Raw genomic sequence first — 16,943 nt, 5'->3', positions numbered from 1 at the left:
GGCAAGCCACACTGGTCTTGTTGTTACTCATACCTGCCCAGCGTACCTAGCCTCAGGACCTTTGCACTTACTGTTCCCTCCATCTGGAATTCTTTTCCCCAGATCTTCAGGTGGTTGATGCTTTCACTTCATTTATATGCCTGGTCTTGTGTCACCTCCTCTGGAAAGCCTTCCTGACCATTCTGTCTAAAATAGAGCCTCTCCCATCATTCCCTGTCCATTTCCCCTGCTTTATTTATTTATTTAATTTTTTGGCTGCACTGGGTCTTTGTTGGGGCTTCCCTGGTGGCTCAGATGGTAAAGAATCTGCCTTCAATGCAGAAGACTCAGGTTCAATTCCTGGGTCGGAAATATCCCCTGGAGAAGGCAATGGGTCTTTGTCACTGAGAGTGGGTTTTCCCTACTTGTGGTGAGTGGGGGCTACTCTCTTATTGTGGTGTGCAGGCCCTAGAGTGCAGGCCCCGAGGCACATGGAATCTTCCCTGACCAGGGATCCAACTCATGTTCCCTGCATTAGCAAGTGAATTCCTATCCTCTGTACCACCAGGAAAGTCCTCCCCGCTTTATTTTTTATCTGAGCACTTAGCGTCACTTGAAATTACATTATACACTTGCTGACTTATGTATCGTGTCTCTCATCTCTGGAATGTAAGCTTCATGAGAGCAGGGACTTGGTCATATTCATTGATGTGCTTCCAAAGCCTAGCACTAGATACTAGATGTACAATGCATGTTTATTTGATAAATATGGAAGGAAAGTGATGACCAACCTAGACAGCATATTAAAAAGCAGAGACGTTACTTTGGCAACAAAGGTCCATCTAGTCAAGGCTATAGTTTTTCCAGTGGTCATGTATGGATGTGAGACTTGGACTATAAAGAAAGCTGAGCGTGGAAGAATTGATGCTTTTGAACTGTGGTGCTGGAGAAGACTCTTGAGAGTCCCTTGGACTGCAAAGAGATCCAACTAGTCCATCCTAAAGGAGATCAGTCCTGGGTGTTCATTGGAAGGACTGATGTTGAAGCTGAAACTCCAATACTTTGGCCACCTAATGGGAAGAGCTGACTCATTGGAAAAACCCTGATGCTGGGAAAGATTGAGGGCAGGAGAAGAAGGGGATGACAGAGGATGAGATGGCTGGATGGCATCACCAACTCAATGGACATGGGTTTGGGTGGACTCCAGGAGTTGGTGATGAACAGGGAGGCCTGGTGTGCTGTGGTTCATGGGGTCACAAAGTGTTGGACACGACTGAGCGACTGAACTGAACTGAATATGGAAATTAAATTCTGTTACATGTCAATTATATCTCAATAAATCTTTAAAATTAGCTTTAAAAAAATTAAAATTCAGTTTTTAGAAAAGTTTTATTTCTGAGTTTGTGGATCAAGAATTTACACCTGATAATAGAAGCCAGTTTCACCTTTTATCAACTCCTCCTCTTCCTCCCTGGACCTACACCACCTCCTTAGCATGAAGATTTTCAGGAGACTGTGACTAGGAGACAAGCAGTGACATTCTAGGAGAGCTGACGTCATTGAAGCTAAGTGTCCCCTCTCATGTACTTCCATAATACCCTAAGCACAGCACAATTCAGACATCCATTATTCTGTTTATGGTTATTCCCCCCACCCTTTTCTTCTGTTAGTGTGAACAATCCTGCTAGAAATATTCTCTTTTCTGACTGCTCCCACAGGGACAAATCCAAAGACACAGGGAGGGAGACTCGATAAAGGAAAGAAGGGATAAGGTTTGACCAGCTAGACATTCAGCAAACACAGGCGTGTGTTCAGATTAGTTCAGGAAACATCAGTCACTGCCCTCATTTCCCTGGTGGCTCAGGTGGTAAAGAATCCACCTGCAACGGGGGACACCTGGGTTCAATCCCTGGGTCGGGAAGATCCCCTGGAGAAGGGCATGGCAACCCACTCCAGTATTCCTGCCTGGAGAATCCCCACGGACCGAGGTGCCTGGAGGGTTACAGTCCACGGGGTTGCAAAGAGTCAGACACAACTGAGTGTCTAAGCACAACAACAGCTCATGACACTGTTGAGTGAGGTCTCCCTGCTTTCCTCTGGGCTTTGGTGAAACCACTCTCCTCTCGGAACTCTCTTGCTCATGGCTCCTTTGCAGACATCTCCTCCTGACCAGAACTCTGTTGGATGAACTTCCTCTTGACTCAGGAAGGACCACTGCTATCTTCTCTCTCTAGGCTTCCAACGTAATACCATCCAGTCTCCAGGCATTCAATACCACATATATGTGGATCATTTTCCCCCAAGCTGTGGTCATCCCAGGCCTCTCCTCTAGAGATATACAGACTAGAGTCATTGCCTACACAATGTCTCCCTCTGGATGTCCCATTGACATTTAGAACTTACTATGTCAAAAACACAACATTCAACATTCAGAAAACTAAGATCATGGCATCCCACTTCATGGGAAATAGATGGGGAAACAGTGGAAACAGTGTCAGACTATTTTTTGGGGCTCCAAAATCACTGCAGATGGTGACTGCAGCCATGAAATTAAAAGATTCTTATTCCTTGGAAGGAAAGTTATGACCAACCTAGATGGCATATTCAAAAGCAGAGACATTACTTTGCCAACAAAGGTTCATCTAGTCAAGGCTATGGTTTTTCCAGTGGTCATGTATGGATGTGAGAGTTGGACTGTGAAGAAAGCTGAGCGCCGAAGAATGGAAGTTTTTGAACTGTGGTGTTGGAAAAGACTCTTAAGAGTCCCTTGGACTGCAAGGAGATCCAACCAGTCCATTCTGAAGGAGATCAGTCCTGGGTGTTCTTTGGAAGGAATGATGCTAAAGCTGAAACTCCAGGACTTTGACCACCTCATGCGAAGAGTTGACTCATTGGAAAAGACTCTGATGCTGGGAGGGATTGGGGACAGGAGGAGAAGGGGACGACAGAGGATGAGATGGCTGGATGGCATCACTCACTCGATGGACGTGAGTTTGAGTGAACTCTGGGAGTTGGTGATGGACAGGGAGGCCTGGCGTGCTGCAATTCATGGGGTCGCAAAGAGTTGGACACGACTGAGCAACTGAACTGAACTGAACTGAACTGAATATCAAAAATAAAACTCCTGGGAATTCCCTGGCAGTCCAGTGGTTAGGACTTCTAGCTCCCACAGCCAGGTGCCAAGGTTTGATCTGTGGTTGGTGAACTAAGATCCCACAAGAGGCAAATTGTGGCCAAAGAAATATAATAATAGGGGACTCAAACCGGGACTCTGTAACCACCTAGAGGGGTGGGATGGGGAGGGAGGTGGGAGGTAGTTTCAAGAGGGAGGGGACATAGATATACCTATGGCTGATTCATGTTAATGTTTGGAAGAGACAAACACAATACTGTAAAGCAATTATCCTTCAATTAAAAATAAATCAATTTAATTATTTCTATATAAAACTCTTGGCTTTGTCTCTGAAACCTGTTCTTCTGGTCTTTCCTTTTGCTGGAAATTATTCTATCATCCACACACAGCCAGGCACATAGATTATAATCTCTCCCTTTCTCTTACCACCTCCTAAATCCGGTCCATCTCTAAGTCCTGTTGACTCTATCTTCAAAATGTATCTTGACTCTTTTCACTTATCTCCACTTCAAACCTGTCATCATCACCTCTTACCTGGATGACTGCCATAGCCTCCTCAGGGATCTCTGTGCATTTACACTGGCCCCCACAGTCTAGTCTCCGCATAGAGGCCAGGCAAATCTTCAAAAAAGAGATTTCTGTCACTTTTCTGCTTAAAAACTGCCTATGACTTCTTTCTCATTATACTTCATAGGCTGCGCTTTGAGAAAAAAATCATATCCATATCAAGGTCTATAGGCTTTACACATCTGGCCCCTGCTGACTCCTGCTGACCTCTCTACTTGCCTTCTGTCCTACTAAGCTCCAGCTATACTGGCCTCTCATCCATTTCTTGGAAATGCCAAGCAATATTCTACCTCAAGATCATAACCTTTCCCTCTGACCAGAACATTCTTGGCCAAGTCATATGTCTAAGTCCTCAAACTTCAGACCTTGGCATCTCTTCATAAAAAATTTCCCTGACCTTTTCTCTACCCATGTGACTCCTCCTTCCTTTTCCCCTCATTTTTGGTTCTTTATCCCTGCAGTGTTTCTGTTTTGTTTTTTGTTTTTTTTTCCTTTCACAGTCCTTGCCATTTAGCTGTCTTTGCCTCTAGACTGTTGGCTTCACAAGTGCAGGGATCACATTAGTTTTATATGCCAGTGTATCTCCAGTGCCTAAGCCAGAGCCTGGCATATAGTAAATACTTAAATATTTGTTGAGTGAATTGATTATCCTTGCACTGGGTGAAAAGAATACAGGACCCAGGTATAGTGTTTCTGTTCCAGATGCAATAGTCTAATGGATGGATAACAAGTAAATAGGTAGTTGCAAAACTTGTAAAGAATACAGTGGAGATCAGAACTGGAGGCGGTAGAAACACAGCGAGGCCCATCCCCCAGTGTGAAGTATGTGTGTGAGCAGTGAAGAATTCAGTGGCAATTAATACATTCACAATGCTGTGCATTGTGATGTACAACATCTCTATCTGAAAATGTTTGGTGAGCTCCATTTGGTGGTGTTTCAGGGGCCCTCTGGAACCATAGTCCTTTAAGTCTTGGTACAGAAAAGAATTCAGCAAGAACAAAGTGATAGATAAGAAGTGATTTATTAGAACAGGAAACTTGCAAGGCTTACAAGTGGGTAGCCTTACCAATACTGCGCCCTGAGAACTTACTGGGCTACAGTTTTATAATCAAAGGAAAAATGGGGAGGGGAGAGCTTTTTTGTTTTTCTTGAGTACACGTCATGTTTTCATCATCAGCTCCTCCTCCAGGTTGAATATGGAAGTTTTCTTGTCCCTACATGGTCAAGCTAGGTCCACAAACTTGCTTTGTTTTGTTTTAACGTGTGCAAAGAGCATGTCTTAGAGATCATTAACTTACTGAGCTCACTAGGAAGTACGTGGGTCTAATGCCGTGACTGTCTTATTGCTTCGGGCAGGTCTTGTGCTTCTGCTGCATGGTTCTCTTGTTAAGCAAATCTGCTCTCTTGAGTAATCATTAACTTACAAGGGTTGCCTATATTTTTTCTACTTAATATCCCCTAGTGGCAGTAACTATTTAATCACCTGCTCTGTCCCTGTCATGTCTAGTTCCAAAGCATTTCCCTCATTCCAAAGGAAAACCACTTACCCATAAAGCAGCTTCCCCTCTTCCCCTTCAGGTGAAATTTTTGATCCCCACAATGACCTGATTCTACAACTGAGAAAAGTGAGGCTCTGAGCAATTAAGCCATGGTGAGACGTTTAGGTTAAGGTTACAGAGCCAGTAGACATGGAGCACTGATTTTGTACCTTAGTTTTCTGACTCCAGAGTTTAAATCGTTGATTAATACACATATTTGGGACTTCCCTCATAGTACAATGCCTAAGAATTCACCTGCCAATGCGGGGACATGAGTTCGATCCCTGGTCCAAGAAGATTTCATATGCTGAGGAGCAACTAAAAGTCCCTACACCACAACTATTGAGCCATACTCTAGAGTTTACTGGTTGCAACTACCGAACCCATGTGCCAAAACTACTGAGCTCATGTGCAGAAACTACTGACGCCCGTGTGCCCTAGAGCCAGTGCCCTGGAACAGAAGCCACGGTAATGAGAACTCAACAGTAGGCTGCATCAGTGCAACTCGACAAAGCCTGAGCAGAGGAACCAAGACCCAGCACAACCAAAAATAAATACATAGTTTTAAAAAAATACACAACTTTTGGCAAAATCACAAGTAGGGGGCTGCATTTGGGTATCAAAGAGAGAAAATTTGGTGGAGGCGGGATTTATAAGCTATAAATGTGCCCTCGGTTGTTTAAAACTAAAAAACAAAACCGCACATTGAGGTAAAACTGCAATTAATATGGCTCAGGTGGTTGGCAGAGTCAAAAGTAATAGCCCCAGCGCAGCTATGAAGCAGAGACTTGGAAAGGTCAGCACTGCAGGAAGCTTTGCCAAAGTCTCAAGAAAAAAAACTTTGTAGTTCCTTGGAAAGCCCCTAGACGCACCAGGCTGGGAACTGGAAGTGGCGACTGGAAAGAGGCAGAGTAGCTGGGAGGATGTGGCTTGCTTTCCAGTGGCCAGATCTAACCAGGAAATGCCAGGTGGTTGTTCGAGAGATATAAACTGAGGGTGCAACTGGATAAGACACAATAGAGAGCAGGCCTCAGGCCAACTGCATCCCACTTGGAGGGGTCCTCAAGGGTACAAGAACTCTCAGCAGTGGAGAGCCTCGCTTTAGTATCTGTCTTCTCCTTTTTGCGGGGCCAGCACCCCTCTTCCACAAAATAGGGGTGCTTTCTCTGGGGCTTCTCTTTCTCTCCGGAGGTCAGAGACCCTAGACAAGGTCCCTCTTTTTTAGGAGTCTCAGACAGAGGGCATCCGTCTAAGTTGTTTCTCCTGCTTCCGCTACTTTTTCGAGTTAGAGGGCTGTGCAGGGCCCTCTGGCTCTGAGGTTGGAGTTGTTTTCCCACAAGCACCGCCCCCGCCCGCTCCCCCCACCCCCAATCTTCTTCAGGCTCGCAGTGGCGACCTTGTTCTAGTTCAACAATGCACCGCACTCGGCACAACACGCCACCAAAGGGTAGCTCCATGGAAACTGAAACAGCACAACTCTGCGAAGGTATCGCGAGAGGCACGCTTGCGCCTGCGGCTGAGAGAGGAGGAGCGAGGGCGGGAGCCGAGAGAGAAGTGGGAGGAGCCTAGGCGCTTCCTAGGTCCCGGGCGGGAGACCGTCCCTCCCAGCGGCGCCCCCGCGTGACTGCGCTTTACATAATCGAGGCCGCGCGCGTCATAAGTGGCGTACTCCGGTCCAGACCGAATCAGAGTCCTAAGAAGCTCTGTGTTCCGTCCCTTTCCCCTTGATAGACGTCGAAATGAACCAGTGAACGGGCATCTAGCGCTGCCGCGCCCCCCCCCCCCTTCTCCCCCCCCCCCCCCCCCGCCCCGGTCCGCTCGCACCCGAGGGCCCGCCTGCCTGCCGCAGCCCGCAGCCTGCCACCGCCAGGTTGTGCCTCAGACTGTCAGATAAAGCGGCGGGCCGGGCCGGCGGGGCGGTGAGCACGGCCCGGGCCGGACATGGCGGCGCTCTACGCCTGCACCAAGTGCCACCAGCGCTTCCCCTTCGAGGCGCTGTCTCAGGGGCAGCAGCTGTGCAAGGTGCGCGGGCTGGGGCGGCGGCCGGGAACTGGGACGCTCGAGGCGCGGCCCGGACCTCCCGGTTCTGCGGGGACGCCCGGCGGGGTCCCCTGGGCAGGGCGTGGCAGGCCCGCCTAGCTGAGGAGCCGCACCCGCCCCGCCGGGAGCCGGCGGGGCACGTGGGGGAGACCCAGGCCCCGTGCAGGTCCCTGCGGCCGGCGTGTCCGGGTGCTTAGCAACCGTGAGGGATTGTTCTCGGACCCCGTGAGGTCGGGGGAGGGGACACCTGGTCCCCGGCTCGCCCTGGACCAGCGGCGCCGGAGATTCCTCTTGGGCTGGCTTCTCCCAACCCCCGCCGAGATCTGATGGGCTTCAGACTTAGGGACCTCCTACCCCACCTGGTACTAAACTCCGGAGTCGGGTGCTGCCTGGGAGGATTGCCTCGAACTCGAGCGCCTCACGGGCACTTTTCAGTCAGTTTCAGAGTCGGAGGTATACAGGCTTCGTAATAAAGCCCCGCAATCAAGCGCATGAAGCAAAAGGATGATTTTTTCAACGTCTAGTTAGTGACCTTCGGTCCTCCCCCTAACCAGCTGCTGTTCAGTTTTTACCCTTGAAGGTCCAAGTTCTCTTTTTCGTTTAAGTTGCTTCATCTTTCTTTGCCTATTTAAATGAATAGAAGTGCTGTGAGGTGACAGTTAAAAGTCACTAAGCCGAGTGTAGAGTGATGTCGAGATATCTCCAGATTAATCCAGAGTTTGTGTCTCTATTATGGATAACTCATAATTGTGTTGAGGCAATCGTTATGGCCTCAAATGGCCATAAATTTGACACTTTTTGTTAACTAGGTATGAGAGATCTCAAAAATCAAATAGTTGAGTGCCTTTTTGGCCTTAAATATATATTTGTGTGTACGTGTGTATTGGATTTTAAGGGAGTTTTATGTATGTAAGCAATAATTTTTATCCAGTACTTTGATTTCACAAATGAACCTGCTGAAAAATCACACAGTGGCAGAGGCAGAACCGGACTAGAATTCAGGGCTTTTTATTCCTTATGTCTGAGGCTTATTCATACCTTTGTTTTACAATTTATGACTAGTTCCATATAAATTCTTACTTAACTCCCACATCAATGCAGGGTGGTAATGCCAGTATTACAGACGAAAAAAATTAGTCCCAGAAAGTTAGTGACTCAGTCAAGCACAGTGCTTGTGCTTGGAATAGTACTCCCGTCTTCTGCCTCCTACTGAAGACTGTTTCCATTTCTGACTGCCTGTTAAAGTCATATCCTCGTTTCATTTCAGGAATGTCGGATTGCACACCCTGTTGTGAAGTGCACCTACTGTAGGACTGAATACCAGCAAGAGAGGTAATCAACTGCGTTATACACAGGCGCTGCCATTTCCGGTTATAACACAATGGATGTAAAATACATGTTGTTCTCTAGTTATTCATTAATTGCTTACAAATTACTTACTTATTTTTCACACCTTGATAATTTTATATTGTGGTTTTGATATTTTTGACACTAAGAAAGCAACCCCACAACAGAAAACATGAGTCTTGTGTTCTAGTATGTTTATACATAGAGTTTGAAGAAATTATAAGCTGAAAGAAGATACTTTTGGAAATGTGACAATCCTGATAAAGGGTTTGTTAGCCCTAGTCACATTTGAAAAAACTCACTTGCCTTTACACTTACCTCGTGTGAATCTCATTTTGAGACGTGTGAAAAATACCTGGATGTGAATGAAGCACACATCTATGGGGGACTTTTTAATGGTAGCAGAGTGGTTTAGTGGTATAGCAAGTTCAACTTTTTTGTGGAGCTGTGGCTGTAGGTAATATTACCTTAAGCAGGATGGGGTCTTACTTGCTAGCTCATACACGGACCTGCTGCTGCTGCTAAGTCGCTTCAGTCGTGTCCGACTCTGTGCAGCCCCATAGATGGCAGCCTACCAGGCCCCGCCGTCCCTGGGATTCTCCATTTAAGAACACTGGAGTGGGTTGCCGTTTCCTTCTCCAGTGCATAAAAGTGAAAAGTGAAAGTGAAGTCGCTCAGACGTGTCTGACTCTTCTCGACCCCATGGACTGCAGCCTACCAGGCTCCTCCATCCATGGGATTTTCCAGGCAAGAGTACTGGAGTGGGGTGCCATCGCCTTCTCTGATACACAGACCTAGAAGCCTGATTTTAGTCAGCGTCATTTCAATTTTGGGACTATTTCCCCTGACATTTTGTTATGTGTATTTTCAAACAAAAACCAGAAAAACACTAGACTGTAAACACTCAATCTACACACTACTTAAATTCTACAATTTACGTTTCAGTTCATCTCAGTCGCTCAGTCGTGTCCAACTCTTTGCGACCCCATGAATCGCAGCACGCCAGGCCTCCCTGTCCATCACCAACTCCCAGAGTTTACTCAAACTCATGTCCATTGAGTCAGTGATGCCATCCAGCCATCTCATCCTCTGTTGTCCCCTTTTCCTCCTGCCCCCAATCCCTCCTAGTGTCAGAGTCTTTTCCAATGAGTCAACTCTTCGCATGAGGTGGCCAAAGTACTGGAGTTTCAGCTTTAGCATCATTCCTTCCAAAGAACACCCAGGGCTGATCTCCTTTAGGATGGACTGGCTGGATCTCCTTGCAGTCCAAGGGACTCTCAAGAGTCTTCTCCAACACCACAGTTCACAAGCATCAATTCTTCGGCACTCAGCTTTCTTCACAGTCCAACTCTCACATCCATACATGACTACTGGAAAAACCATAGCCTTGACTAGACGGACTTTTGTTGGCAAAGTAATGTCTCTGCTTTATGTTTAGTTTACTATATTTGCATCTGTTCATCTCTCTGTCCATCAGTATATTGATCCATCTTATTTGTGATGCAGTTTAAAATTGTGAACATTAGTGTACTTGACCCTAAACACTTCAGCATGCATATCATTAACTAGAGTTCAATATTTGTTTATGGTTTTAAAATGTTTTTAGAGGTAAAATCTGCACACAGTGAAATGCTTACATCTTATTTGCATCATTCGATGAGTTTTAGAAACAGTATACATCTGTTTTACCCCAAACCCCATCAAAATATAAAACATTACTGTCACCCCAGAGATTATAACTCCAACCTAGTCAGTCCCCACCCTCCTTGCTTTTTTCCAAGCAACTACTGTTCTGATTTTCCTTTCTACCGTAGATTAGTTTTACCTGTTCAAGAACTTCATATAAATGGAAACATAGAATATGCTCTAGAAGCTTTATATTTTGGCTCTTACATTAGGCCTGTGATTCCCTTTTGAATTAGTTTTTGTGTGTAGGGTGAGATACGAAGTTTAACCCTTAATTCATACCATACATAAAAATTAATTCAAGATGGATTATAGTAATAGTTTTTTTTTGCATTTTTTTTGAGGGGTCAAGAACATTTATATATATTGATATATGTGTTCCATTCCTTGAGTAATAAATCTAAGATAAACCCAAATGTTCAACATCACAGCAGCACTGATGCTAATCCTCTTTCTAGAGGTCTTTTTCAATATACTTCACTTCCTGAACTGGCTTTTTTTTTTTTTTTTTGAACCCACTGGACCATCAGGGAAGTCCCTGAACTGCCTTTTTTAAATGGCAGAAAATTGCCCTGGGAAATATTTTGTTTGAATATCTCATTTTAATTTAATGTTTTCTACTTTAAGGTATGTCTTCTGGTTTTTAACTTTGTAGTCACTTTGATAGGAATTGTAGGGGGAAAAAAAAGCAAAGTAGTGAATATACTGGATTTTTATGTGATTTTGTTTTTGCCCTCAAATATTGTTTAAACTGTTCTTAAACATCAGGTGTTTGTTTGCACCTCACTGTGGGAAGGGTTAGACTTTATTTGAAGATGATTTCCTTTCCCCAGGGCAGTTTATCAGTTTAGGCAAGTTGGAAATACTGTGACCTGGATCTTCACTGAGCTACAAGGGAAGACCCCTCACAAGGGAAAGGGTGTGTTTATTTTTGTCAGTGCTTAGCTCCTGGAGTACTTGAAATATTGAAAAAATATTTAATGTTTGCATCTATTTCCCCACATCTGGGATTTTCATATACTTTTGCTTACAAAGGAGAATGTAGACAGAGTAAGGTCAACATGAATAGAATTTCTGAGTTCATACCCCAAACACAAATACTTTATTCCTCATCTCAAATTTCTCACCTGGTCATCTGAATTAAGGAGGATTAATTTCTTTCCTGAGTACATTTTTCATCTGACATAATATTTCTTTGGATTGTCCTCTCCATATCTGATAATTTTACTTGGTGATACTTGGAAATTTCATAATCAGAAACAGCTCACTCTCCACTTAAACCAAAGCCTCGTTTTATTTGAGCTAAAACTACGAAATAATTAAAAGTTCATGGCCAGATAACTCAACCTTCAATTAATCTAATATCCAAACCGTTTTTCACCTTGGCACTTAGTAATGAAAAAAATTCCTTGGAGTTAAGGAAGAGTCTCTTTTGAGATGTTCTATGTAAAATGACTTTTTTTCGTTACAAAGCCTTGTGTCTCTTTCTTCCTTAACAGTAAAACTAATACTATATGCAAGAAATGTGCTCAGAACGTGCAGTTGTATGGAACGGTAAGTAGGGTTTCTCCATACCTAACAGTGAGTAGTCTGGTCTCTTGGGACCTTACCTTCTGCGAACTGTTAATATAATTACAGTTTTTTAAATTAGAAGACCTAGTTATGTAAAAATGTTCTCAGAAAAATGTATCTAGTATTTATCTTTCAAAGTTAGCTAATACTTAGTATTAATAAGTTCTGTGTTTGTAGTCACTATGACGGGTTTGTGATATAATTTTCCTGGAGAAGCTTCAGTAACCAGTATGTAAAGAGAAGGGGAAAGATGTATCCTATGGTGTGAGCTCTTGGCTTGGTAATAGTTGACTTTTCATTTTGATGAATAATTTTTTTTTTCCGGTGTTAGGGTTCAGCATACTGTGTTCTTGCAGGCATTCTCCCAACATGTTTATACACTGATAATGGCAAAGAGGCCTTTTCAGAAATTTGGAAGCACTTGCTGGTTTCTCCAAAGAGCTAGTTCTGTTGAATTTGTTAGAGAAGTCCCAGCATATATGCTAATGGGATTTTGTTATTTATTTAAAAATTAATAGGTCCTGTGCATAAAAACACTTTACATGGTATGAGGAATTGGGCTTTCTTTGATCAATGTAAAAGGAAATTTATAAAGTTAGGAATGCATTTTTGCATTGATTAGTGAATGTGTATAATAGAAATCATTGGGTTAAAAAAAGCACTGGTATTTTATAATATACTTACTTGACACCTTTTTTTTTCTGTTAAAGCCCAAACCTTGTCAGTATTGCAACATAATTGCAGCTTTTATTGGCAACAAGTGTCAGCGTTGCACAAATTCAGAGAAGAAGTACGGACCACCGTATTCTTGTGAACAGTGCAAACAGCAGTGTGCATTTGACAGGAAAGATGATAGAAAGAAGGTAAGTCTCGGTGTTCTTCTTTTTTTCTTTCAGAGAAATTAAGATGGGCCAACTGTGTTAAAAAGACATGTAACAGAGACTGATTTCTCAGTTCCTCTCCAAATTGTTATTGACCTTGAAGAAGCTTTTCAGCTTTGTTTTCTTCACTTATAAAATGTGGACCTTTATATTCTAACATTTAGCTAGTGTTTCATGAGAATATCAATAACAGTGATCAATATCCCTTATAAGTGAAATAGTGATTGGCAAAATTATACAAAACTCTGTAGAGATTAGGACTTAAGCAAGGTAAGTGTATTACCAACTTTACAGTCTGGCTCTTCAAATGTTTCTCTCTGTTGAAGTTAAAGATCACAAGAAGATGATACAGATAAAGCTCTATGTGGAATGGTGGTACCTTGGTGGAATTAAAATGGCATACATTTGGTCTGTTTAAAACCCTCCAGTGGCTTCCAGTTGCACTTAGGATAAACCACAAACTCCTTCCATCACCTGCAAGGCCCATACCTGACTCTGTCTCATCATCCATTACTCTCCCCCCTTTCCCCTTGGACCAGCCGCACTGTCCACCTTTGAGTCCTTCAGACATCCTTGTCTCATTCATGCTGGCTGGGTATGCTAGATACACAGCCTTCTCCAGAGTGTCATGACTGGTTCCTCATGTCAGGTCTCAGCTCAGTTGCCGTTTCTCACAGAGACCTTACTAACTCTCAGTCACTCTATCGTATGCTCTGTTTATTGTCTTCAATAGCATGTAACATTATGAGAAATTATCTTCTTTATTTGCTTACATGTTTGTCTACCCCCACCAGACTTTGAGCTCTTTGTCCATCTTGTTTTCATGCTGTGTTCTCAGCACTCTGACACATAGTAGTTCAGTTCAGTTCAGTCGCTCAGTCGTGTCCGACTCTTTGTGACCCCATGAATTGCAGCACTCCAGGCCTCCCTGTCCATCACCAACTCTCGGAGTTCACTCAAACTCACGTCCATCGAGTCGGTGATGCCATCCAGCCATCTCATCCTCTGTTGTCCCCTTCTCCTCCTGCCTCCAATCCCTCCCAGCATCAGTGTCTTTTCCAATGAGGCAAGTCTTCTCATGAGGTGGCCAAAGTACTGGAGTTTCAGCTTTAGCATCTGTCCTTCCAAAGAAATCCCAGGGCTGATCTCCTTTAGAATGGACTGGTTGGATCTCCTTGCAGTCCAAGGGACTCAGAAGAGTCTTCTCCAACACCACAGTTCAAAAGCATCAATTCTTCAGTGCTCAGCTTTCTTCACAGTCCAACTCTCATATCCATACATGACTACTGGAAAAACCATAGCCTTGACTAGATAGACCTTTGTTGGCAAAGTAATGTCTCTGCTTTTGAATATGCTGTCTAGCTTGGTCATAACTTTCCTTCCAAGGAGTAAGCGTCTTTTAATTTCATGACTGTAATCACCATCTGCAATGATTTTGGATCCCCAAAAAATTAAGTCGGACACAGTTTCCACTGTTTCCCCATTTATTTCCCATGAAGTGATGGGACCAGATGCCATGATCTTTGTTTTCTGAATGTTGAGCTTTAAGCCAACTTTTTCACTCTCCTCTTTGACTTTCATCAAGAGGCTCTTTAGTTCTTCACATTCTGCCATAAGGGTGGTGTCATCTGCATATCTGAGGTTATTGATATTTCTCCCGGCAATCTTGATTCCAGCTGTGCTTCTCCCAGCCCAGCGTTTCTCATGATGTACTCTGCATAGAAGTCAAATAAGCAGGGTGACAATATACAGCCTTGACGTACTCCTTTTCCTATTTGGAACCAGTATGTTGTTCCATGTCCAGTTCTAACTGTTGCTTCCTGACCTGCATACAGGTTTCTCAAGAGGCAAGTCAGGTGGTCTGGTATTCCCATCTGTTTCAGAATTTTCCACAGTTTATTGTGATCCACACAGTCAAAGGCTTTGGCATAGTCAATAAAGCAGAAATACATGTTTTTCTGGAACTCTCTTGCTTTTTTGATGATCCAGCAGATGTTGGCAATTTGATCTCTGGTTCCTCAGCCTTTTCTAAATCCAGCTTGAACATCTGGAAGTTCACAGTTCATGTATTGTTGAAGCCTGGCTTGGAGACTTTTGAGCATTACTTTACTAGCATGTGCTGCTGCTGCTGCTGCTAAGTTGCTTCAGTCGTGTCCGACTCTGTGCGACTCCAGAGACGGCAGCCCACCAGGCTCCCCTGTCCCTGGGATTCTCCAGGCAAGAACACTGAAGTGGGTTGCCATTTCCTTCTCCAATGCATGAAAGTGAAAAGTGAAAGTGAAGTCGCTCAGTCGTGTCCGACTCCTAGTGACCCCATAGACTGCAGCCTACCAGGCTCCTCTGTCCCTGGGATTTTCCAGGCAAGAGTACTGGAGTGGGGTGCCATTGCCTTCTCCTACTAGCATGTGAGATGAGTGCAATTGTGCGGTAGTTTAAGCATTCTTTGGCATTGCCTTTCTTTGGGATTGGAATGAAAACTGACCTTTTCCAGTCCTGTGGCCACTGCTGAGTTTTCCAAATTTGCTGGCATATTGAGTGCAGCAGTTTCACAGCATCATCTTTCAGGATTTGAAATAGCTCAACTGGAATTCCATTACCTCCACTAGCTTTGTTCATAGTGATGCTTTCTAAGGCCTGCTTGACTTCACATTCCAGAATGTCTGGCTCTAGGTGAGTGATCACACCATCGTGATTATCTGGGTCGTGAAGATCTTTTTTGTACAGTTCTTCTGTGTATTCTTGCCATCTCTTCTTAATATCTTCTGCTTGTGTTAGGTCCATACCATTTCTGTCCTTTATCGAGCCCATCTTTGCATGAAATGTTCCCTTGGTATGTCTAATTTTCTTGACGAGATCTCTAGTCTTTCCCATTCTGTTGTTTTTCTCGATTTCTTTGCATTGATCACTGAGGAAGGCTTTCTTATCTCTCCTTGCTGTTCTTTGGAACTCTGCATTCAGATGCTTATATCTTTCCTTTTCTCTTTTGCTTTTCGCTTCTCTTCTTTTCACAGCTATTTGTAAGGCCTCCCCAGACAGCCATTTTGCTTTTTTGCATTTCTTTTCCATGGGGATGGTCTTGATCCCTGTCTCGTGTACAATGTCACGAACCTCCGTCCATAGTTCATCAGGCACTCTATCTATCAGATCTAGGCCCTTAAATCTATTTCTCACTTCCACTGTATAATCATAAGGGATTTGATTTAGGTCATACTTGAATGGTCTAGTGGTTTTCCCTACTTTCTTCAATTTAAGTCTGAATTTGGCAATAAGGAGTTCATGATCTGAGCCACAGTCAGCTCCCGGTCTTGTTTTTGCTGACTGTATAGAGCTTCTCCATCTTTGGCTGCAAAGAATATAATCAGTCTGATTTTGGTGTTGACCATCTTGTGATGTCCCTGTGTAGAGTGTTCTCTTGTGTTGTTGGAAGAGGGTGTTTGCTATGACCAGTGCATTCTTTTGGCAAAACTCCATTAGCCTTTGCCCTGCTTCATTCCGTATTCGAAGGCCAAATTTGCCTGTTACTCCAGGTGTTTCTTGACTTCCTACTTTTGCATTCCAGTCCCCTATAATGAAAAGGACATCTTTTTGGGGTGTTAGTTCTAAAAGGTCTTGTAGGTCTTCATAGAACCGTTCAACTTCAGCTTCTTCAGTGTTACTGGTTGGGGCATAGACTTGGATTACTGTGATACTGAATAGTTTGCCTTGGAAATGAACAGATCATTCTATCGTTTTTGAGATTGCATTCAAGTACTGCATTTCGGACTCTTTTGTTGACCATGATGGCTGCTCCATTTCTTCTAAGGGATTCCTGCCCACAGTAGTAGATATAATGGTCATCTGAGTTAAATTCACCCATTCCAGTCCATTTTAGTTTACTGATTCCTAGAATGTCGACGTTCACTCTCGCCATCTCCTGTTTGACCACTTCCAATTTGCCTTGATTCATGGACCTAACATTCCAGGTTCCTATACAGAGTTTGCATAATTATAGGTATCTTCAATCAATTATTTACAAATTTAAGGAAGACTAATCTTAGGGATTAAGGGTAGATAATTTAGATTCAGTGGGCTTCCCAAGTGGCTCAGTGGTAGAGGATCCACCTGCCAATTCTGGAGACATGGGTTTGCTCCCTGGTTGGGAAGATCCCCTAGAAGAAGAAATGACAACCCACTCTAGTATTTTTTGCCTGGAGACTCCC

General features: G+C 43.9%; 1 protein-coding gene across 2 annotated transcripts in view; it reads left to right on the top strand.

Annotated features, from left to right (window-relative positions):
* The first annotated feature begins 7,024 nt into the window (after window positions 1-7,024).
* FAM76A (family with sequence similarity 76 member A) overlaps window positions 7,025-16,943 on the top strand; it is a 32,297-nt gene continuing 22,378 nt past the window's right edge. For both annotated transcript variants that reach the window (XM_006049668.3, XM_006049667.3), the window contains exons 1-4: window positions 7,025-7,240; window positions 8,526-8,590; window positions 11,791-11,845; window positions 12,574-12,726. In XM_006049668.3, coding sequence (XP_006049730.1) covers window positions 7,160-7,240; window positions 8,526-8,590; window positions 11,791-11,845; window positions 12,574-12,726 — 354 coding nt within the window. In that variant the 5' untranslated portion in view covers window positions 7,025-7,159. The remainder of the gene's footprint in view (window positions 7,241-8,525; window positions 8,591-11,790; window positions 11,846-12,573; window positions 12,727-16,943) is intronic.

Source organism: Bubalus bubalis, chromosome 2, assembly GCF_019923935.1.
Source record: "Bubalus bubalis isolate 160015118507 breed Murrah chromosome 2, NDDB_SH_1, whole genome shotgun sequence".
In the NCBI taxonomy this organism is placed as follows: Eukaryota; Metazoa; Chordata; class Mammalia; order Artiodactyla; family Bovidae; genus Bubalus; species Bubalus bubalis.
The sequence above is the reverse complement of the archived record's forward strand: the minus strand, read 5'-3'. Positions and strand labels throughout refer to the sequence as shown.